Raw genomic sequence first — 22915 nt, 5'->3', positions numbered from 1 at the left:
CCTTTTTTTTTCCTTCCTTTTGGCCATGCTGCACGGCTTGTGGGATCAGATCCCCAACCAGAGATTGAACCACCAGGGAACTTCCACTAGTTGTTCTTTTACATTTTTATATAATGCCTTACATTAAACTTTATTGCATTAGTAACAACCTGCTGTATATATTCTTTAATTTTTAATTGAGAAGTATTAGCTCATTTCCCATAACATAGAGCTTTGTGATCCCATAATTAATGTGTCAGCATGTCATGCAATTAACTGTCCAGTGCTTTGTATTAACAGTTCTGTAAGTCTTGTAATTAAACTTTTGGTTTTTCCTACTTAGGTACTTTGGTCTGGGAAGCCATATGGTTCATCTCGAAGTATCGTAAGGAAAATTGGTACTAATTTATCTCTGATCCAGTGTCCAAGAGTTCAGTTTCAGGTACTGTACTTTATATATTTCAAATTTTATATTAATATGTGCATTGGTGATGTAAATAGGCCAGACAGCTTTAAAAGTACTTTTTGAACCTCTCCCCACTATTGATGCTGCTATCAATAAAATAAAAGAGGATAAAAACCACGGTAAAGTCTTTCTAAATTTAGTTCCTCTGTGAAGTGATTACTGAAGCTCTGTAAGACATTTATCCTTAAGAATACATACAGACTTAGAAGCATATAATAAGCCCAGCAGTTGTTAATTCCCAGGTGACCTTGAGCATTGTCTTCGAGCACCAAATCAGGAGTAGCTCAACTCTGCTTGGAGATAAGTTCCTATTTTCTTGATTTGGGTTTTTGTTCCTTACGGTTGTTTTAGTGTGAGACATGTTTCACATAGCTTTATTCTTGTTTTTCAGTAATTCTCTACAGTAGTAATAAGAAAATCTTTTAGTTCAACGTTTAAGTATATAAAGTTCAGCAGATAATCTATACCAATTTTAAATAATAGATTAGCATGTGAAGTGTGGAAGGTAAGTTTAACTCATAATTCAGAAGGTCAGAAGTGCCCCTGCGAGCTTATTAGATGTCTTACTTATAAATCACTCCTCCTTGTAGAGAGTTAAAAATCTGTTTCTAAGTAAGTGGTAGAAATGACCATTTGTTCAGGTTCACTAACAAGGTAGGTCATTGCTACGCCCACTTGCGGACTGACTGGCAAGACCTTTGTGCATCAATCTAGAGATTGACAGATTGGAACTTTGCAGAAGTAATTTTTATCAAATGATGGGCTTTTTAAAAAAAATCACAGTAGAGAAACGTATGATAGTAATTCTCTCAAGCACAATTTCTGAGAATTCAGTTCACTGAGACACCAATTGCTGATTGCTTTATTTGCCAGTTTTCTTCAAATAACTATTGTGTTAACTAAGACTTAGTAACTTTTCTTCTGATTGCTCCATTTATTCCATTAAAATTTTATCTGTCTGCTTAACCTTGTTGCAGGAGAACTTGCTTCAGCATTTGGGTTCACATAGCTAGAGATGTATGAAAGGACGTGGAGATAATCCAGCATTTTCTGGTAGCAACCCAAATCTGCCTTGACAGTCAGTGGGCCGAAGTACTAGGGCCAAGTTCATTTTCTTGGCAGGATTTTCTTTCTCAATGTTATTAGTCACTTAGAAGCATCTGAGCATAATAAGAGTTTTAGGTTTAGTACAGGAGCTGCATTTGAAAAGAGAAATTAACATAAAGGAGAGGAGTAAGGTAAGAGGAATGTTGGTGACCTACTTGAGAATGTAGTAGAAAACAGAAGACATTTGTTTATAGTGAGATTTTTTACTTCCAGACAGTTTTGCAGCATGCTGCGTCTTTTCAAATTCAGCATCAATCTTAAAGTGAGTGTTTTATCTGCTACTTATTTAGATATTTTAAATCTGCTATCATTCTTCTGTATCTTCTGTTTCTTTAATTTAATTTTTTTTACTACATCTATCAGAAATATAAAAAATGTAGAGTCTTCAAAAAATATAAGGGATGCCGTTTAAGAGTAATAAAATTGACAATTCATTTTTGCTATTTTTTTTGGCTCATTTGGAGGTTTGATTGATATGGAATGTATTTGGACTGTCCAGGAGTCCAACATGAGTAAATACTGCTATAGAAAGTCTGGAACTGGGGAACCACCATGGGACCCAGGGAGGGAGAGAAAAGTTGAAATAGATTAAACTTGAGAATGAAGTGTTCATGGGTCAATTCAGAAGCAGGAGTTAGTAGTCAAAGCCAGTCCTTTGTTGTCCTGGGTGATTTCACTGTCTTTTGGAACTTAGTCTCATATTTTCTTTTCTTCCTCTGCTCCTGTAGACTTTCACTTCTATTCCTTTTCTTGTACCCAGCACTCAATAGGCATCACCTCAAGTTGGTCGCCCTCACAACAGTTTCACCTCCAAAATCTTAAGCCTCAGTGTGTTCCTTCTAAATCACACCATCTTTTCATTGTTGTCAGCTGACCCATATATCTGCAAACAAGGAAGACCCACATAAATGATGGGCAAGACAGGCATGTTACTTTGTGTTTTGAGGGTTAGACAAGATAATCCATGCAAAGCCCTGAATATTGTAACTGGTACATAATTAGTGCACAATAAAAGTATGCTAGTGGTGGGATTTTATTGTTATTGCCACCTTGCAGCAGAATAGCAGATTAACTTACTTGGTTGTCTAAGTGAACTCCCTGGTTTTACAGATTGGATTTTTTTTTTCTTTTGGCCGTGCCGCTTGGCATGCGAGCTCTTACTTCCCCGACCAGGGATCAAACCCGTGCCCCCTGCATTGGAAGCCTGGAGTCCTAACCACTGGACTGCCAGGGAATTCCCAAAACTTTTGCCTTTTTTTTTTAAACAAATTGGATTTCTGTGTATTTATAGGTTCACAAATCAGAACACAGATCAGCACATTTATTTACACCTTCATCCAGTTAATGGGCCCAATGAATATTGGGCTGGGAATAAAATGAGGTAATGAATGTTAAAAAAAAATCATATAAAAGCACTCAATGTTTATTTGCTCTGTTTGTTGGAATGGAGTTCAGAGGTTTTGATGTGTAGTGGTTCTCAATACTGGCTGCATAATTAAATCACCAGGAGCTTTAAAAAATAAAATATCCATGCTCAGGCCCCATCCTCCAAGGCCCCAGCCTCCTCGCAAAAACACTTACGGAATGTATAAAGAATATAAGGTGTCGTCCAAGGCTTACTAAATCCGAATTTCATATATTCGATTTTTTTGTTCATTTGTTTTTTAAAACCTTTTCAGAAGCTTCTTATGTAGCGTAGAGTTTGAGGACTTCATTTACAGATTGTGTTTTAGTATTTTGCTAAAGAAAAGTTTACAGTAGTAACATAATTATCTGTTGGCAAATTATGAAAGTAATCACTAAAACACCTTTGGGGTCATTTTTATAAATTTCAAATTTTATGAGTTAAAGAAAAACATGGAACTTAAGTGTGGCTTATTGGGGTAATAAAATACTACACTTAGAAAAATCTTAGGCAAAAAAAAAGTGCTCTTGCATACCATCAGATAAGGGGAGGGTGGGCCCTGTGCTACAGTAGTTTGAATCCCTGCTCAGTAACTGGCAGAACTGTGGGAAATTTAACCTGGATTACCTTTTTTTCCTGTGGAAACCCTGCCCCAGGCTATTTTCTTAGATTGCTAGGAGTGATTGTTGGAATTGGTGGTGGAGGGAATGTTCTGTAACCAAACAAGTAATGAATAAGATTCTCACTGAAGTCCACACACTGTGACTAAAGGTGGAAGTAAAACAGCTGCCTGCCACCTGGCAGCCCATCTTTATTCAGCAAATCAACTTGAAATCCATGCATTATGTTAGGTGCTGTTGGTCAGTGGTGAAGCAAACAGACACGATCTCTACCCTTACTGGGATATGGTTCAGTGGGAGAGATATTAAGCAAGAAAATATGCTAATAAGCATAAAACTATAATTTGTACTAAGTGCAGTGAAGGAAAAATTGGTATAGCATGGGGAGACTAACAGTGGTGGTCTGGGAAGGCATCCCTGGAGGAATGACAAATAAGGATTAAAAAGAGCCAGCCCCTCAATGAGTTAGGGAGAGGGATGGATGTGAGGCAGTGTTGGCAGAGAGAACAATAAGTGCAGAGGTCCTGAGGCAAGACAGAGGTTACTGTTGAGCTAAGACAAGGCCCCTCTGTCAGGAGCTAGTGAGGTGGGAGACGTAGTGTGGTATCATGGTCTTTGATGTCTGAGCCATCTGTGGATAAGTACCTGGATTCATACTAAAATTCATTGTTAAACTTCATATTTTTCCCAGTTACTGTCTGGTAATCTGGACTATGCTAGTATGTGATGTCATACATGTGATGTCATACCATTTCTTGATATTTTTAGCTATAAAATGGCCCTTAAGGGTAACTGAATCCAGATATATATGCATTATGTTTTATAAATTTGGTAACATGGCATAGTAATTTGAAGCCCAACTCAGTAAATAACTGTTTGTGATGTTTTATTCATTCTCAGTAATTGACTTCTTACAGACTTGCTTTTCCATGGAGATACTGTTACTTACCTTCCTAGGTTATTTTGAGAGATACACACACACATTTCCTTCCCTCTTGTCTCTCTGGTCCTTTTTCTTCTCCCTATTCTCCCCTCACCTTCCTTCCCTCCCCCATTCTAGGTGTGTCATGAATAGGAAGGGTTAATAGATGCTCAGTTTTTTTTAAAGTGACCGCATTACTCAGCAATATTAGTGCCTGTCTCGGCTAGAATATTTAGTTTGGTGTTCTTTACTCAGGTATACCTCTTGGCCTATTGGTGTCACTGTATGTCACTATATTAAAATGCAGAAATTCTGCTTTTACTTTTTCTTACTATGACAGGAATTGGTAGAAAAAGAGGAATAATTAAATCTGTAATTAAAAATCTAGAAGTTATTTTACTGTGTTGCTTTTAAGAATACATGTTTTGCATTTGACTGTAAACAAAAGGTGGTAAAATAGACTGAGTATATTTACTGTTACACCGTTTTCGGCAAGAAACTGAGAGAATCCTAGTTCCCGGTGCCAGTGTGTTTATTTTATGAAAAGTCACATGAGGACAAAGTGAGCTCTTCTAATATTTTATTCTAAGTATTTCAACTTTTGTACAAGCTTTATATTTTTCTTTTATGCGTTTTATTAAATAAATCAATTTCTTCAGTGTAGTTTTACATTATCAGAATATTTAAAATTACCTAAAATTCAGTAAAATTCTAGAAATATAATTGAATCTTGGATAATTTAAATTGTTTCAAATGTTGATTTGAATTTCTTAAGATCAGTAAAAATACAATGCTCTTACTGAATTTTGCTCTGAATGAAATGCTTTTCTTTCTGAAAGGAATTTGGATACTGATAAATCAATAAGCACTAATTTTATTTTAAATTTTATAATGCCCTTGATTTTGAAAAAAAAATTTTCTGTCGTTTTTTTTTTCCCCCCCCTACTAACAATAGCTGTGGTAGGACAGGACCTTGCTGGAACCTTCAGTAAGTTGACCTTTTCTTTTTCAAACTTCCCATCCATCATCCATGCATGTCAGTAGTGGTGTCTAAATCATACCTCCAAGAATTCCATGCCCTCAGTCCCCTTGCCTACACTGACCTCACCTAAACTAGTACTTTACTAGGTGAACTGTACTTTCTGTTTCATTCTTATGCTACTGAGTGCCCATTTCGGCAACAACTGAAGTGGCCTTTTAAAAAAAGATTAGATTTTTTTCAGTTTTATTTTGTTTTTTGTATGAGTTTCCCCAGGGACTTTGTTAGGCTTCTTTTTTGGTGGCATAAATCACTGTTAAAATGTAAGTACGTGACTTAAATACTAAAACTACTTTGTTTTGTGGCGCAGGATGTCAATTAGAAATGATACAGGTATTATCAATTCTGGAATTGGTTCCTGACAGTATCATTAACATTTTCATCTCATTGAGTACATGTTATAGACATGGTATTATTTCAGTGATTAAATATAATCAATGCTCAGTAAGATTACAGACTAAGTCCATGGAATAATTTTTTTTTTAAAGTTTGTGCAAAAAGGAACATTTCATGTTTAATATGCGAAGTGTTACAGATGTAAAATTGAGAAATATTGTATGATCTTTACATTATAAAATAAAATACTTTGAAAGGCTGTCACAGAGTGGGTTTAACTTATATTTTTGAGTATTCTTAGAAAAGTATTTTGCTTCCTTTTATGAACAAAAATATCTGGGAAGAAAACAGCAATTTTTGTAGCTTTTATGGGAAGGTAAGAAGTCTTAAGGTCAAAACTAGATTTTTATTTATCTTAAATATACCTTTCTTCCTACCAACTAGTAAGTGTATTGGAACAAAATTTTATTTTCTAAACAAAGAGTTAGGTAACCAAATTGATCTTCATGAACTAGCACCTTAAGGAAGGGACCATTCAGGTTTTACCTTTATGATTTGTCACTTGTACAAAATAGCCCATTAAATACTGTATTTTCTAGGAGCTTCCACAGAGCTTGGGGGACCTTCCTGTTCCCTAATCTCCATGTAACCCACTTAGAATCTCCATTTTATAATGTTACGGGAGTATTAATATACCATTCTGTTCTTAGTAATGGATAGCAACAGAATATTGCCAGATTCGCAGGCTCTTGAGACCAGATGTGGTGCCTAGTTCGTTTATATTATTTAAGTTGTACAGGATACCAATTTACTGAAAACTATTTTTTATTGACTTATTTAGATAAATTTCTGAAACATATAAGGGAGAAGTAGAAAAATCTTCTTTTTGGTTTTTCTTTGATCATATCCCTTGACAATGTACTTGCTGAAGCTTATACTTTTTTTCTCTTCTGACCACAGTTACTCCACTGTGTGCCTTAAAACACTGGTATTTTTTTTTTTTTTTTTTTGCGGTACGCGGGCCTCTCACTGTTGTGGCCTCTCCCATTGCGGAGCACAGGCTCTGGACGTGCAGGCTCAGCGGCCATGGCTCACGGGCCCAGCCGCTCCGCGGCATGTGGGACCTTCCCGGACCGGGGCACGAACCCGTGTCCCCTGCATCAGCAGGCGGACTCTCAACCACTGCGCTACCAGGGGAGCCCAGAACGCTGGTATTTTGAAAGCTTTTTCATCTTAATTCCGTTATTAGTTTTTTTGTTTTTGTTTTTGCCCAGTAGTAAGTCCTTAAATCTCTACTCTTCTAATATACTTGTTTTCTTTCTTTCCTATACCCCCGTCCTTCCCCAAAGCCAGAATTTAAGGCATTTTAAATACTTGATATTCTTAGTATCTTGTTAAAATGTCAGTTTTCTAATACTACTCTATGAAGTTGATAATGTTAGGTAATTATGGTATCTGAATGCGTGCACATACCAGGAGCCAATATGTTTAGTTAAAATTTTATTCCTAATATTAAAGATATATTATTTAAAAATTAAAGATACATTATTTAAAAATTTTAACCATATTAGTATTATGTGTTTGTATGGTATATTTTACAGTTGAGGAACAAGTATTATTTAAGTGTAGCTTCCAAAAGCTTCATCTAGCAATGATAATAGTAAGAAGGTTCAAACAAAGCATGGGTTACTGTAGAAGCTTTCTGATAAATACATGTAAATCTCTTTGGCCTCTTAAACGTTTTTCTTCAATTAAAAAGTCTGCATTTTCTTTTTTATTTAAACCTTACTTCAACTTGTAGGAAGTATTACATTAATCTGATAACTATTATTCATTGGCCATCTGGCTCTGAGGCATTATTCTTATAACAAAACAAATTTAATTCAATTAAGTTATTTTTCCATTTTTTGAAGGTCAGTTTCAGAACTTGCACGCTTTTTCTTTGTTATATTTATTTCAGAATATTCTGTTCCTTCATCTAGGTGTTTAAGGTTAGCTAGAGAATTCTGTTCTGCTATTTGTATTTTTGGTTCTTTAATATAGTTAATACTTTAATTTAAAAATCAAGAGCTCTAATGATATTTGAAAATGTATTTTCATTATTGTAACAGTGTATCTATATAATATCCATTTAAAAATATTCCCAGATTTAGCACAAATTGGTCACTATACTTTTTACTAAATCTCTTCAGAAAAGAACTGATTTATAATGTTTAAATTCTAAAAATTTTCTTAATGTTTTAGGATGAATAGAGGTTTTTTTTTTTTTTAATGAGTCTCATTTGACCTGTAAAATAAAAATTGAATGAGTTAAATTATAATTCAGAGATTGCATGCACTATTAAACAACAGTATAACATAACTAAAGGTCTCTTTCATGGAGACCTTCAGTGGAAATGCTAGAAACTGTCCATGTGTTTGTAACACTAGAGCTGATGATTTTCCTTAGGTAAGAAAATGTTTTATTCTACCATTTTGGTGCTAGATGAAGAACTTTCCCTATTTGTAACTTACAGCTTACCAGCCCTACAACAGAATGGAGCCCCAGACAGCCAGGAGAGGATGCAGTGGTGTCTTTTGCTGATGTTGGATGGGTAGCCAAAGAAGAAGGAGAATGTTCAACAAGACGAAGGTTAGTCTGGATGGCTATCAGAGCTGAGATGCGGTATTTAGTATTTTAAGATGATACATGTACAGTATTTCCTTTTATTAGCCTAATTTGATCTCTAGTAACCCAGTTCTTTTTTTTTCTCTGAGTGGTCATCTTTTCTGTTCATTTTAAACACTCAGCTGGTATTTGTAAAGTTCTTAAGAGACCTGTAACTGTGTCCTAGTCCTTAAGAATTACAGAATTCCTTGCCCTCCGGAAGTTTACATTCTAAAATGAGAAATCAGAAAGACCTATCATAAATACGTTTAGATAAGTAAGTAATTCTAATGGTCTTATTGAGGCAGAGGAATCACCGTGGATCATATTAGGAAATTTGTATAGTCAAGATAGTTTTTTTTTTAATAGATCTTCATTGGAGTATAATTGCTTCACAATACTGTGTTATTAGTTTCTGTTGTACAGCAAAGTGAATCAGCCATATGCATACATACATCCCCATATCCCCTCCCTCTTGAGCCTCCCTCCCACCCTCCCTATCCCACCCCTCCAGGTCATCACAGAGCACCGAGCTGATCTCTCTGTGCTATGCGGCTGCTTCCCACTAGCTAACTATTTTACATTCGGTAGTATATATATGTTGATGCTACACTCACTTCACCCCAACTTCCCCTTTCCCACTCCGTGTCCTCAAGTCCATTCTCTACATCTACGTCTTTATTCCTGCCCTGCCACTAGGTTCATCAGTACCCTTTTTTTTTCTTAGATTCCATATATGTGTTAGCATACGGCATTTGTTTTTCCCTTTCTGACTTACTTCACTCTGTATGACAGACTCTAGGTCCATCCACCTCACTACAAATAACTCTGTTTCGTTTCTTTTTATGGCTGAGTAATATTCCATTGTATAAATGTGCCACATCTTCTTTATCCATTCGTCTGTCGATGGACATTTAGGTTGGTTTCATGTCCTGGCTTCAGGATGAGTTTTGATTCAAAGGAGACAGTATGCAAGAGTTACGGAAGTGCTTTCATTTATTTGATAGAGCCTGAGTAAATTATTGACTACTCTTCAATCTAATAAACACCTATTCAGCTTATTCAACTCTTCTTATTAGGCATCAAGGATACATAGATAAAATAAGACACAGTCCCAGCTTTCCAGGAATACTTGGAAATACTTGCTAGAGGAGATTACAAAACTAAATAAGAGTGATACTGGAAAGACTACTAAGTGAATACAGAAGGCCACTGTGGGATGAGAGGTTCAGCAAGGCTTCTCAGGGGGGTGGATGATAGAGCTGAGTGCTGAGGGGCAGTAGGAGCCACTGAGCTAGGAAGGCTGTATTCCAGGTAAAATGAATGTGATTAAAGGTACCAATCAGGAGGCCACATGGCATGTTCGGGAAACTCCAAATGGCTCCATGAGGCTAGAGAGTGGCAGGGAAGGGTAAGCTGTAGGAGAAGAATATGGAAAGTAGGTCGAGATTTAAAGGTCATACATGTTAGGCTAAGAAGTTTACACTTTTTCCTGAAAGCACTGTAGAGCGGTGGAAGAAATTTAAGCATCATAGTAATAATATCAAATTTGTATTTTAGTTAAATTTCCTTGTAAACAGTGTAAAGAATAGAAGGGAGCCAAGTCAGGAAATAGGCTAAATAAGAGAAAAGAGTGTGACTAAATTAAGAAACCGACAGAAGGCATGGAGAAAAAGGACAAAATCAAGGGATACTCAGAAGAATGTTAAACTTTTTTAAGAACCTTTTTGGGTATTGGGGTTGAGAAAGGAAGAGTCTAGGATAACCCCCAGGTTTTTGGCTAGGATATGAGAATGGTGGAACAATTAATAAGAATATAGGAAAACAGATTTCTTTCTGGAGGGTGGGAGTAAGAGGTAGTCCAATGTGGAATATGCTGTGTTTGAGCTTCCTGTGGGACGTTGACATTGCTCTAGAGACAGTTTATGTAGCTAGATATTGATAAAGAATGCTTGCACTTCAACATGTGGATAGAATGACTGGTACCCAGAGTACTCAAGGAGCATATATAAGACATGAAGAGCATTTGTATCCTGGATAAAGCTGGCATTTGGAAGTAAATCAGGAGAAAAAAAAGAAAGAGAAAGAAGGGACTCCCCTATCTTGCCAGAAGTAGCTCAAGAGGCGGAAGGAGAACCATCAGAGAGTGTTGTCATGGAAGCAGAGGTAGGAGATCTTCAGGGAAGTAGAGTAAACTTCCATCAGTGTCAGATACTTAGAGGCTAGGTAAACCAAAAACCTAGCAAGTTTCCATTTTGTTTTGCATTTGAAAGATTATCATTGACTTTAGCTAGAGAGTAATTTCATTTGAGTGGTATTAGCTGAATAAAATAAGAATTAAGTAATCCAAGAGCAAAAAAGGAATTTGATTTGAATGACAAGTAGGAGTGAGGACATAGCAGTAGATGAACAGACCAGATTATTGCAGGATTAGCAGGTAAAGAGCCTTTTTTTTTTTTTTAAGTCTTTATTGAATTTGTTGCAATACTGCTACTGTTTTATGTTTTGGTTTTTTGGCCGCAAGGCATGTGGGATCCTAGCTCCCTGACCAAGGATTGAACCCGCAACCCCTGCATTGGAAAAAAATATGGAATGCTTCACGAATTTGCGTGTCATCCTTGCGCAGGGGCCATGCTAATCTTCTCTGTATCGTTCCAATTTTAGTATATGAGCTGCCGAAGCGAGCACAGCCTTTATTTATTTTTTTTCTTTCGATACGCGGGCCTCTCACTGTTGTGGCCTCTCCCGTTGCGGAGCACAGGCTCCGGACGCGCAGGCTTGGTGGCCGTGGGTCACGGACCTAGTCGCTTCGCGGCATGTGGGATCTTCCCGGACCGGGGTACAAACCCGTGTCCCCTGCATCTGCAGGCGGACTCTCAACCACTGCGCCATCAGGGAAGCCCTAGCCTTTCTTTTTTAAGATGTTTATTTTATTTTTTTGATTAAACTTCTTGAGATAATTGTAGATTCTTCACATGCAGTTACAAGAAAGAATACAGAAGCATTTCCTGTACCCTTTACCCAGTTTTCTCCAGTGGTAACATCCTGCAAAACATGGTACACTATCACACCTAGGATATTGACACTGGTTAAGTCAAGATGCAGAACATTTCCATACTACAGGAACCCCTCCTGTGGCGCTGTTATGGCCACACCCACTTCACTTCCATCTCTAACCCCTCCTTAATGGCAATCACTTATCTGTTCTCCATTTTCACAATTTTGTCATTTCAAGATAGTTATATAAATTGAATCATACAATATACAACCTTTTGGGACTGGCTTTTTTCACTAAGCATAATCTCTAGTGATTCATCCAGATTGCTGTGTGTATCAGCAGTTCCTTCCCTTTTAGTACTGAGTAGTATTCCTTGGTATGGATGGACCACATGTTTAACCATGCACCAGTTGATGGACATCTGGATTGATTCCAGTTCTTGGCTTTTATAGGTAAAGTTAATGTAAACGTGTACAGGATTTTGAGCCAGCATAAGTTTTCATTTCTCTGGAATAAATGCCCATGAGGGCAATTGTTGGTTTATATGAGTCGTAAGGTAGTTGCATGTTTAGTTTTAAAAAACTGACACACTATTTTCCAGAATGGCTGCATTATTTTACATTCCCACCAGCAGTGTATGGCTAATCCAGCTTCTCTGCTTCCTCACCAGCATTTGATGATGTTACTTTTTTCCTTTTTTTTTTTTGGCCATTCTAATAGGTGTGTATTGTACATCTCATTTTAATTTGTGTTTCCTTATTGGCTAATAATGTTGAACATCGTTTCATATGTTTGCCATCTTCATATGCTTTTGAATAAAATGTCTCTTCACGTCTTTTGCCCATTTTCTAATTTGGTTTTCTTTTGCGAGTTCTTTATATATGCTAGGTATGAGTCATTTTTCAGAGGTGTGGGTTTGTAAACATTTACTCCCAAATGTAGGGCAAATAGGACAAGTTAAATCTTATCTTTTCATCTATTTAACAGGGTCTTTCACAGAGCAAAAGTTTTATATTTTAATTCATTTGTTTTTCCCTTTTACGGATCATGCTTTTGGTGTCAGTGTAAGAACTCTGTGCCTATGTTAGATCCTTTGGATTTTTCTCCTGTTTTTGTTTTTTTCAAGTTTATAGTTTTATGTTTTACAATTAACTTTCTGATTGTTTGTCTGGTTTTGGTGTCAGAGTAATACTAGCTTCAAAAAATGAAGCTATCTATTTTCTGAAGAGATTGTATAGAACTGGTGTTAATTCTTTAAACATTTAGGAGAATTATCCAGTGAACCATCCGGACCTGTTGATTTCTTTTTGATGAGATTTATTTATTTGTCTGTCTGTCTATCTATTTATACATACAGAAAGGCATTTTATTTTAAACATAGCAGTGTGTACCTGTCAATCCCAAACTCCCAGTCTATCCCTTCCTCCCACCCTTCACCACTGATAACTGTAAGTTCATTCTCTAAGTCTGTGAGTCTGTTTCTGTTTTATAAGTTCATTTTAGATTCCGCATTTAAGCGATATCATATGATATTAAGTGAAGTAAGCCAGACAGAGAAAGACAAATATCATATCTGTCTCTGTCTGAGTTACTTCACTTAGTATGATGATCTCCAGGTCCATCCATGTTGCTGCAAATGGCATTATTTTATTCTTTTTATGGTTGAGTAATATTCCATTGTGCATATGTACCACATCTTCTTTATCCATTCATCTGTCGATGGACATTTAGGTTGCTTCCATGTCTTGGCTATTGTAAACAGTGCCTGCAGTGAACACTGGGGTGCGTGTATGTTTTTCTCTGGTTATATGCCCAGGAGTGGGATTGCTGGATCTTATGGTAGCTCTATTTTTAGTTTTTTTAAGGAACCTCCATACTGTTCTCTATACTGGCTGTACCAATTTACATTTCCACCAACAGTGTAGGAGGGTTCCCTTTTCTCCACACCCTCTCCAGCATTTATTGTTTGCAGATTTTTTGATTGAGGGCCATTCTCACTGGAGTGAGGTGATATCTTACTGTAGTTTTGATTTGCCTTTCTCTAATAATTAGTGATGTTGAGCATCTTTTCATGTGCTTCTTGGCCATCTGTATGTCTTCTTTGGAGAAATGTCTTCTTAGGTCTTCTGCCCATTTTTTGATTGGGTTGGGTGTTTTTTTGTATTTTGAGCTACATGAGCTGCTTGTATACTTTGGATACTACTCCCTTTCTGGTTGCTTCGTTTGCAAATATTTTCTCCCTTTGTGTGGGTTGTCTTTTTGTTTTGTTTATGGTTTCCTTTGCTGTACAAACACTTTTGAGTTTAATTAGGTTCCATTTGTTTATTTCTGTTTTTATTTCTGTTACTCTGGGAGACTGATTGAAAAAGATATTGCTGTGCAATTTATGTCAAAGGGTGTTGTGCCTATGTTTTCCTCTAAGAGTTTTATAGTGTCTGGCTTTACATTTAGGCCTTTAATCCATTTTGAGTTTATTTTTGTGTAGGGTGTGAAAGAATGTTCTAATTTCATTTTTTTACATTTAACTATCTGGTTTTCCCAGTACCATTTATTGAAGAGACTTTTCTCCGTTGTATAGTCTTGCCTCCTTTGTCATAGATTAATTGGCCATAGGTGGAATTGAGTTTTGGCGTGTTTTTAAAATTATGAGTTCAAGTTCCTTAATAGTTATGTGACTGTCTTACGAATTTCATATTGGAAGAGATGTAGTAGTTTTGTATTTTTCAATTAATTGGTCCATTTCATCTAACTGGTTAGATTTATGTGTATAGAATTGTTTGTAGTATTTCCTTATTATGCTTTTGATAGCTACGTGGTCTATAATAATATATCCCGTTTCATTCCTGATGTTAGTAATTTATGCCTTCTCTTTTTTAAATATTTGTCAATTTTATTAATCTTTTCAAAGAACAAGCTTTCTCTTTCATTGATTTTTCTTTTTTTTCTTTTTTTGGTTTTCAATTTTATTGATTTCTGCTCCTATTATTTTCTTCCTTCTGCTTACTTTTGAGTTTATTTTGCTCTTTTTCTAGGTTCTTTGGGTGAGAGTTGATATTATTAATTTGAGACTTTCTCTTTATTTTGAATTTTATTTTATTTATATTTTATACAGCAGGTTCTTATTAGTTATCCATTTTATACATATTAGTGTATATATGTCAATCCCAATCTCCCAATTCATCACACCACCACCCCAGTCTCTTATTGAAGAGACTTTCCTCCATTGTATATCCTTGCCTCCTTTGTCATAGATTAGTTGACCATAGGTGTGTGGGTTTATCTCTGGGCTTTCTATCCTGTGCCATTGATCTGTATTTCTGTTTTTGTGCCAGTACCATATTCTCTTGATTACTGTAGCTTTGTAGTATAGTCTGATGTCAGGGAGTCTGATTCCTCCAGCTCCCGTTTTTTTCCCTCAAGACCGCTTTGGCTATTCGGGGTCTTTTATGTCTCCATACACATTTTAAGATTTTTTGTTGTAGTTCTGTAAAAACATGCCATTGGTAATTTGATAGGGATTGCATTGAATCTGTAGATTGCTTTGGGTAGTATCGTCATTTTTGCAATGTTGATTCTTCCAATCCAAGAAAATGTTATATCTCTCTATCTGTATCATCTTTAATTTCTTTCATCAGTGTCTTATAGTTTTCTGCATACAGGTCTTTCGTCTCCCTAGGTAGGTTTATTCCTAGGCATTTTATTCTTTTTGTTGCAGTGGTAAATGGGAGTGTTTTCCCTTAATTTCTCTTTCAGGTTTTTCATCATTAGTGTATAGGAATGCAAGAGATTTCTGTGCATTAATTTTGTATCCTGCAACTTTACCACATTCATTCATTAGCTCTAGTAGTTTTCTGGTGGCATCGTTAGGATTCTCTATGTATAGTATCATGTCATCTGGAAACAGTGACAGTTTTACTTTTCTGATTTGGATTCCTTTTATTTCTTTTTCTTCTCTGATTGCTGTGGCTAGGACTTCCAAAACAATGTTGAATAATAGTGGTGAGAGTGGACATCCTTGTCTTATTCCTGATCTTAGAAGAAATGCTTTCAGTTTTTCACCATTGAGAATGATGTTTGCTGTTGTACATGGCCTTTATTATGTTGAGGTAGGTTCCCTCTATGCCCACTTTCTGGAGACTTTTTATCATAAATGGGTATTGAATTTTGTCAGAAGCTTTTTCTGCATTGAGATGGTCATATGGTTTTTATTCTTCAATTTGTTAATATGGTGTATCACATTGATTGATTTGCATGTATTGAAGAATCCTTGCATCCCTGGGATAAATCCCACTTGATCATGGTGTATGATCCTTTTAATGTGTTGTTGGATTCTGTTTGCTAGTATTTTGTTGAGGATTTTTGCATCTATATTCATCCGTGATATTGGTCTGTAATTTTCTTTTTTTGTAGTATCTTTGTCTGGTTTTGGTATCAGGGTGATGGTGGCCTCATAGAATGAGTTTGGGAGTATTCCTTCCTCTGCAATTTTTTGGAAGAGTTTGAGAAGGATGGGTGTTAGCTCTCTAAATGTTTGAGAGAATTCACCTGTGAAGCAATCTGGTCCTGGGCTTTTGTTTGTTGGAAGATTTTTAATCACAGTTTCAATTTCATTACTTGTGATTTGTCTGTTCATATTTTCTGTTTCTTCTTGGTTCAGTCTTGGAAGGTTATACCTTTCTAAGAATTTGTCCATTTCTTCCAGGTTGTCCATTTTATTGGCATCGAGTTGCTTGTAGTAGTCTCTTAGGATGCTTTGTATTTCTGCTGTGTCTGTTGTAACTTCTCCTTTTTCATTCCTAATTTTATTGATTTGAGTCCTCTCCCTCCTTTTCTTGATGAGTCTGGCTAATGGTTTATCAATTTTGTTTATCTTCTCAAAGAACCAGCTTTTAGTTTTATTGATCTTTGCTATTGTTTTCTTTGTTTCTATTTCATTTATTTCTGCTCTCATCTTTATGATTTCTTTCCTTCTGCTAACTTTGGGTTTTGTTTGTTCTTCTTTCTCTATTTCCTTTACGTGTAAGGTTAGGTTGTTTGAGTTTTTTCTTGTTTCTTGAAGTAAGCTTGTATTGCTGTAAACTTCCCTCTTAGAACTGCTTTTGCTGTGTCCCATAGGTTTTGGATTGTCGTGTTTTCATTATCATTTGTCTCTAGGTATTTTTTGATTTCCTCTTTGATTTCTTCAGTGATCTCTTGGTTTTTTAGTAACATATTGTTTACCCTCCATGTGTTTGTGTTTTTTTACATTTTTTCGCCTGTAATTGATTTCTAATCTCATAGCGTTGTGGTCAGAAAAGATGCTTGATATGATTTCAGTTTTCTTAAATTTACTGAGGCTTGATTTGTGACGCAAGATGTGATCCATCCTGGGGAATATTCCATGCACACTTGAGGAGAAAGTGTAATCTGCTGTTTTTGGATGGAATGTCCTATAAATATCAATTAAATCTATCTGGTCTATTGTGTCATTTAAAGCTTGTGTTTGCTTATTAATTTTCTGTTTGGATCATGTGTCCATTGGTGTAAGTGAGGTGTTAAAGTCCCCCACTTTTATGGTGTTACTGTCCATTTCCTCTTTTATAGCTGTTGGCAGTTGCCTCATGTATTGAGGTGCTCCTATGTTGGGTGCATATATACTTATAATTGTTATATCTTCTTCTTGGATTGATTCCTTAATCATTACGTAGTGTCCTTCCTTGTCTCTTGTAACATTCTTTATTTTAAAGTTTATTTTATCTGATATGAGTTTTGCTACTCCAGCTTTTGATTTCCATTTGCATGGCATATCTTTTTCCATCCCCTCACTTTCTGTCTGTATCTCCGTAGGTCTGAAGTGTGTCTCTTGTAGACAGCATATATATGGGTCTTGTTTTTGTATCCATTCAGTGAGCCTGTGTCTTTTGGTTGAGCATTTAATCCAATCATGTTTAAGGTAATTATCGGTATGTATGTTCCTATTACCATTTTCTTAATTGTTTTGGGTTTGTTTTTGTAGGTCCTTTTCTCTTGTGTTCCACTTAGAGAAGATTCTTTAGCATTTGTTGTAGAGCTGGTTTGGTGGTGCTGAATTCTCTTAGCTTTTGCTTGTCTGTAAAGCTTTTGATTTCTCCCTCGAATCTGAATGAGATCCTTGCCAGGTAGAGTAATCTTGGTTGTAGGTTCTTCCCTTTCATCACTTTAAGTATATCATGCCACTCCCTTCTGGTTTGTAGTTTCTGCTGAGAAATCAGCTCTTAACCTTATGGGAGTTCCCTTGTATGTTATTTGTTGTTTTTCCCTTGCTGCTTTCAATACTTTGTCTTTATATTTTTGCCAATTTGATTACTATGTGTCTCGGTGTGTTTCTCCTTGGGTTTCTCCTGTATGGGACTCTGCGCTTCCTGGACATGGATGGCTATTTTCTTTCCCATGTTAGGGAAGTTTTCAACTATAACCTCTTCAAATATTTCTCGGGTCACTTCTCTATCCCTTCTCCTTCTGGGACCCCTATAATGCGAATGTTGTTGCGTTTAATGTTGTCCCAGAGGTCTCTAAGGCTGTCTTCATTTCTTTTCATTCTTTTTTCTTTATTCTGTCCCACAGCAGTGAATTCCACCATTGTCTTCCAGGTTGCTTATCCGTTCTTCTGCCTCAGTTATTCTGCTGTTGATTCCTTCTAGTGTATTTTTCTTTTCAGTTATTGTATTGTTCATCTCTGTTTGTTTGTTCTTTGATTCTTCTAGGTCTTTGTTAAACATTTCTTGCATCTTCTCGATCTTTGCCTCCATTCTTTTCCCGAGGTCCTAGATCATCTTCACTATCATTATTCTGAATTCTTTTTCTGGAAGGTTGCCTATCTCCACTTCATTTAGCTGTTTTTCCGGGGTTTTATATTGTTCCCTCATCTGGTACATAGCCCTCTGCCTTTTCATCTTGTCTATCGTTCTGTGAATGTGGTTTTTGTTCCACAGGCTGCAGGATTGTAGTTCTTCTTGCTTCTGCTGTCTGCCCTCTGGAGGATGAGGCTATCTAAGAGGCTTGTGCAAGTTTTCTGTAGAGCTGGCTGTTGTTCTGGTGGGCAGAGCTCAGTCCGCTTGTCTGCTGATGGGGTGGGGCTGGGTTCCCTCCCTGTTGGTTGTTTGGCCTGAGGCAATTCAACACTGGAGTCTACCCGGGCTCTTTGGTGGGGCCAGTGGCAGACTCTGGGAGGGCTCAAGCCAAGGAGTACTTCCCAGAACTTCCGCTACCAGTGTCCTTGTTCTCATGGCGAGACACAGCCACCCCCAACCTCTTCAGGAGACCCTCCAACAGTAGCAGGTAGGTCTGGTTCAGTCTCCCCTGGGGTCACTGCTCCTTCCCCTGGGTCCTGATGCGCACACTACTTGGTGTGTGCTCCCTGAGTGGAGCCTGTTTCCCCCGGTCCTGTTGAAGTCCTGTAATCAAATCCTGCTAGCCTTCAAAGTCTGATTCTCTAGGAATTCCTTCTCCCGTTGCCGGACCCCCAGGTTGGGAAGCCTGACGTGGGGCTCAGAACCTTCACTACAGTGGGTGGACATCTGTGGTATAAGTGTTGTCCAGTTTGTGAGTCACCCACCCAGCAGTTATGGGATTTGATTTTATTGTGATTGTGCCCCACCCCCTCCCCTCTCATTGTGGCTTCTCCTTTGTCTTTGGATGTGGGGTATCTTTTCTGGTGAGTTCCAGAGTCTTCCTGTCGACAATCTTCCTGTCTATGATTGTTCAGCAGTTAGTTGTGATTCCGGTGCTCTTGGAAGTGGGAGTGAGAGCGTGTCCTTCTACTCCACCTTCCTGAACCAAATCCTCTTTTTCTGATGTAAGCATTTAGTGCTGTAAATTTCCTTCTCAACATTGCTTTTAGCTGCATCCCACAAGTTTTGATATATTTATTTTAATTCAGTTCATTGTATTTTTAAATTTCCCTTGAGAAAACTTCTTTTAACTGTTGAAGTTAGAAGTTTGTTGTTTGGTTTCAAAATATTTGGAAATTTTGCTATTATTTTTTGGTTATTGAGTTCTAGTTTGATTCTTTTGTGGTCAGAGGACATAAACTGTACAGTTGATCCTTGAATAACACAGGTTTGGACTGTGTGTTCCCACTTACATGCAGATTTTTTTCTGTAGTAAGTACTATAGTCCTACACAATTTGAGGTTGGTTGAATCTGCAGGTGCAGAACTGTGGATACTGAGGAACTGTAGATATAGAGGGCGGACTATAATTTATATGCAGATTTTGGACCACGGGGAGGGTTGGAGCCCCTAACCCCTGTGTTGTTGTTGAAGGGTGTATTTCCATTTTTTAAAAAAAATTTTTTGAGGTTTTTTTTGGTTTTTTTTTTTGCGGTACGCGGGCCTCACTGTTGTGGCCTCTCCCGTTGTGGAGCACAGGCTCCGGACACGCAGGCTCAGCGGCCATGGCTCACAGGCCCAGCTGCTCCACGGCATGTGGGATCTTCCCGGACCGGGGCACGAACCTGTGTCCCCTGCATCGGCAGGCGGACTCTCAACCACTGCGCCACCAGGGAAGCCTTGTTGAGGTTTTTTTAATGGCCCAAGGATATGGGCCATTTTGGTTTATGTTCTATGGGTATTAGAAAAGAATGTGTACTCTTGTTGTTAGTGGAATGTCCTATAAATGTTAAATAGAAGTTGTTGGTTGATGGTGTTGCTAAATTCTTCTGTATCATTCTTGATTTTCTATTCTAGCAGTTGTTGAAAAGGGGGTGTTGAAGTCTCCCACTGTATTTGTGGATTTGTGTATTTTTTCTTTCTTTTCTGTCAGCTCTTTTCATTTTTTGGAGGTCTCTTGTTTGGTGCATACATATTTAGGCTTGCTGTGTCTTTTATCTTTTTACTGTAATATAATGTCCCTTTCTGTCCCTGATAATTTTGTTTGCTCTTAAGTCTACTTTATTTAATATTAATGTAGTCAGAACTGTTTGGTTGTTTTTTGGTTAATGTTTGCATAATATATCTTTTTCTATTCTTTTACTTTCATCCTGCTGTTGGTATTTGCCTTATATTTTGAGATGCTTTTTTGTTGGATCCATATATATTTACAATTGTTATATCTTCTTGGATTGATCCCTTGATTATTATGTAGTGTCCTTCTTTGTCTCTTGTGACAGACTTTATGTTAAAGTCTATTTTGTCTAATAAGAGTGTTTCTATTGCAGCTTTCTTTTGATTTCCATTTGCGTGGAATATCTTTTTCTGTCCCCTCACTTTTAGTCCATATGTGTCCCTAGGTCTGAAGTGCGTCTCTTGTAGACAGTATATTATACGGGGCTTGTTTTTGTATCCATTCAGCCAGTCTGTGTCTTTTGGTTGGAGCATTTAATCCATTTACATTTAAGGTAATTACTGATACATATGTTCTTATTGTCATTTTGTTAATTGTTTTGGATTTGTAGGTCTTTTTTCTTCACTTCTATTTTTTTGTTTTCTTGTGATTTGATGACTATCTTCAGTGTTATGTTTGGATTCCTCTTTCTTTTTTGTGTGTATATCTATTGTAGATTTTTGGTTTGTGGTTACTGTGAGGGTTTGGTATAGCAAAACCTCATAGTATGTGTATACAAGACTGTTTTAAGTTCCTGCTCTCTTATTTCAAATGCATTACCAATATCCTGCATTTGTACTCTCCTCAAGATTACTAGCTTTGATATCAGATTTGTGTGTGGATGATTTCCTACCTTTATTGTATTTTTGTCTTTACTGGTGAGCTTTCCCATTCGTAATTTTCTTGTTTGTAGTTGTGGCTTTTTCTTTTCCACCTAGGGAAGTTCCTTTAGCATTTGTTGTAAAAGTGGTTTGGTGGTGCTGAATTCTGTTAGCTTTTGCTTGTCTGTAAAGCTTTTGATTTCTCTGTCGAATCTGAACAGGATCCTTGCTGGGTAGAGTATTCTTGGTTGTAGGTTTTTCCCTTTCATCACTTTAAATATATTGTGCCACTTCCTTCTGGCCTGCAGTGTTTCTGCTGAAAAATCAGCTGATAACCTTATGGGGATTCCCTTGTATGTTATTTGTTGCCTTTCCCTTGTTGCTTTTAATATTAATATTTTCTCTGTGTCTTCAATTTTTGTCAGTTTGAATAATTTGTGTCTTGGTGTGTTCCTCCTTGGGTTTATCCTGTATGGGACTCTCTGTGCTTCCTGGACTTGGGTGACTGTTTCCTGTTCCACATTAGGGAAGTTTTCAGCTTTATCTCTTCAAATATTTTCTTAGGCCGTTTCTCTCTCTCTTCTTCTGGGACCTCTATAATGTGAATGTTGGTGTGTTTCATGTTGTCCCAGAGGTCTCTTAAACTGTCCTCATTTCTTTTCATTCTTTTTTCTTTATTCTGCTCTGCAGCAGTGATTTCTACCATTCTGTCTTCCAGCTCACTTATATGTTCTTCTCCCTCATTTATTCTGCTATTGATTTCTTCTAGTGTATTTGTGATTTCAGTTATTGTTCAATTGTTTGTTTGTTCTTTACATCTTCTAGCTCTTTGTTAAGCATTTCTTGTATCTTCTGAGTCCGTGCCTCCATTCTTTTTCCGAGATCTTGGATCATCTTTACTATCATTACTCTGAATTCTTTTCCAGGTAGATTGCCTATCTGCACTTACCTTAGTTGTTCTCCTGGGGTTTTATCTTGTTCCTTTGTCTGGAACATATTCCTCTGCTGTCTCATTTTGTCAGTCTTTCTGTGTTTGCAGTCTCTGTTCTGCAGGCTGCAGGATAGTAGTTCCTCTTGCGTCTGGTGTCTGCCCCCTGGTGGGTGAGGCTGGTCTAGAGGCTTGTGCAGGCTTCCTGGCTGGAAGGACTGGTGCCTGCCCACTGGTGGGTTTGTCCCTCTCGTGGGTAGGGCCATGTCAAGGGGCGTGTTTAGATGTGGCTGTGGGCTCAGAAAGACTTAGGCAGCCTGTCTGCTGATGCGTGTGGTGTGTTTTCACCCTGTTGGTCGTTTGGTGTGAGGTGTCCCAGCACTGAAGCCTACAGGCTGTTGGATGGCCCAGGACTTGGTGTCAAAATGGCAGCCTCCAGGAGAGCTCACGCTAATGAGTACTCCCTGGTACCTCTGTCACCAGTGTCCTCGTCCCCACAGTGACCTACAGCCCTCCTCACCTCCCCAGGAGACCCTCTAAGACCAGCAGGTAGGTCTGGCCCAGGCTCCTCTGAAGTCACTGCTTTTTCCTTGGTTCTAGTGCACACAAGACCTTGTGTGTGCCCTCCAAGAGTAGGAGGCCGTCTTGTCTCCTCGCCTGTCTGGGGCCCACAGCGTGGTCGCAGTCACTGTCGTGCTGTAATGTGGCCTCGTTGTTTGGCCACAGACTGGCCTGCCTTCGACGCCCATCAGGCTGGAACGAAGCCCTGCCATTATTTTTTTAAAGTACTTTTTCAGCCTTGCCGTT

General features: G+C 37.6%; 1 protein-coding gene across 2 annotated transcripts in view; it reads left to right on the top strand.

Annotated features, from left to right (window-relative positions):
• The window catches only part of MTFR1 (mitochondrial fission regulator 1), a 66159-nt gene that overhangs the window by 21242 nt on the left and 22002 nt on the right, over positions 1–22915 (top strand). For both annotated transcript variants that reach the window (XM_079901551.1, XM_079901552.1), the window contains exons 3-4: positions 323–421; positions 8391–8506. In XM_079901551.1, coding sequence (XP_079757677.1) covers positions 323–421; positions 8391–8506 — 215 coding nt within the window. The remainder of the gene's footprint in view (positions 1–322; positions 422–8390; positions 8507–22915) is intronic.

Source organism: Stenella coeruleoalba, assembly GCF_951394435.1.
Source record: "Stenella coeruleoalba genome assembly, chromosome: 17".
Taxonomy (NCBI): domain Eukaryota; kingdom Metazoa; phylum Chordata; class Mammalia; order Artiodactyla; family Delphinidae; genus Stenella; species Stenella coeruleoalba.
This window is presented reverse-complemented; position numbering and strand designations above follow the sequence as displayed.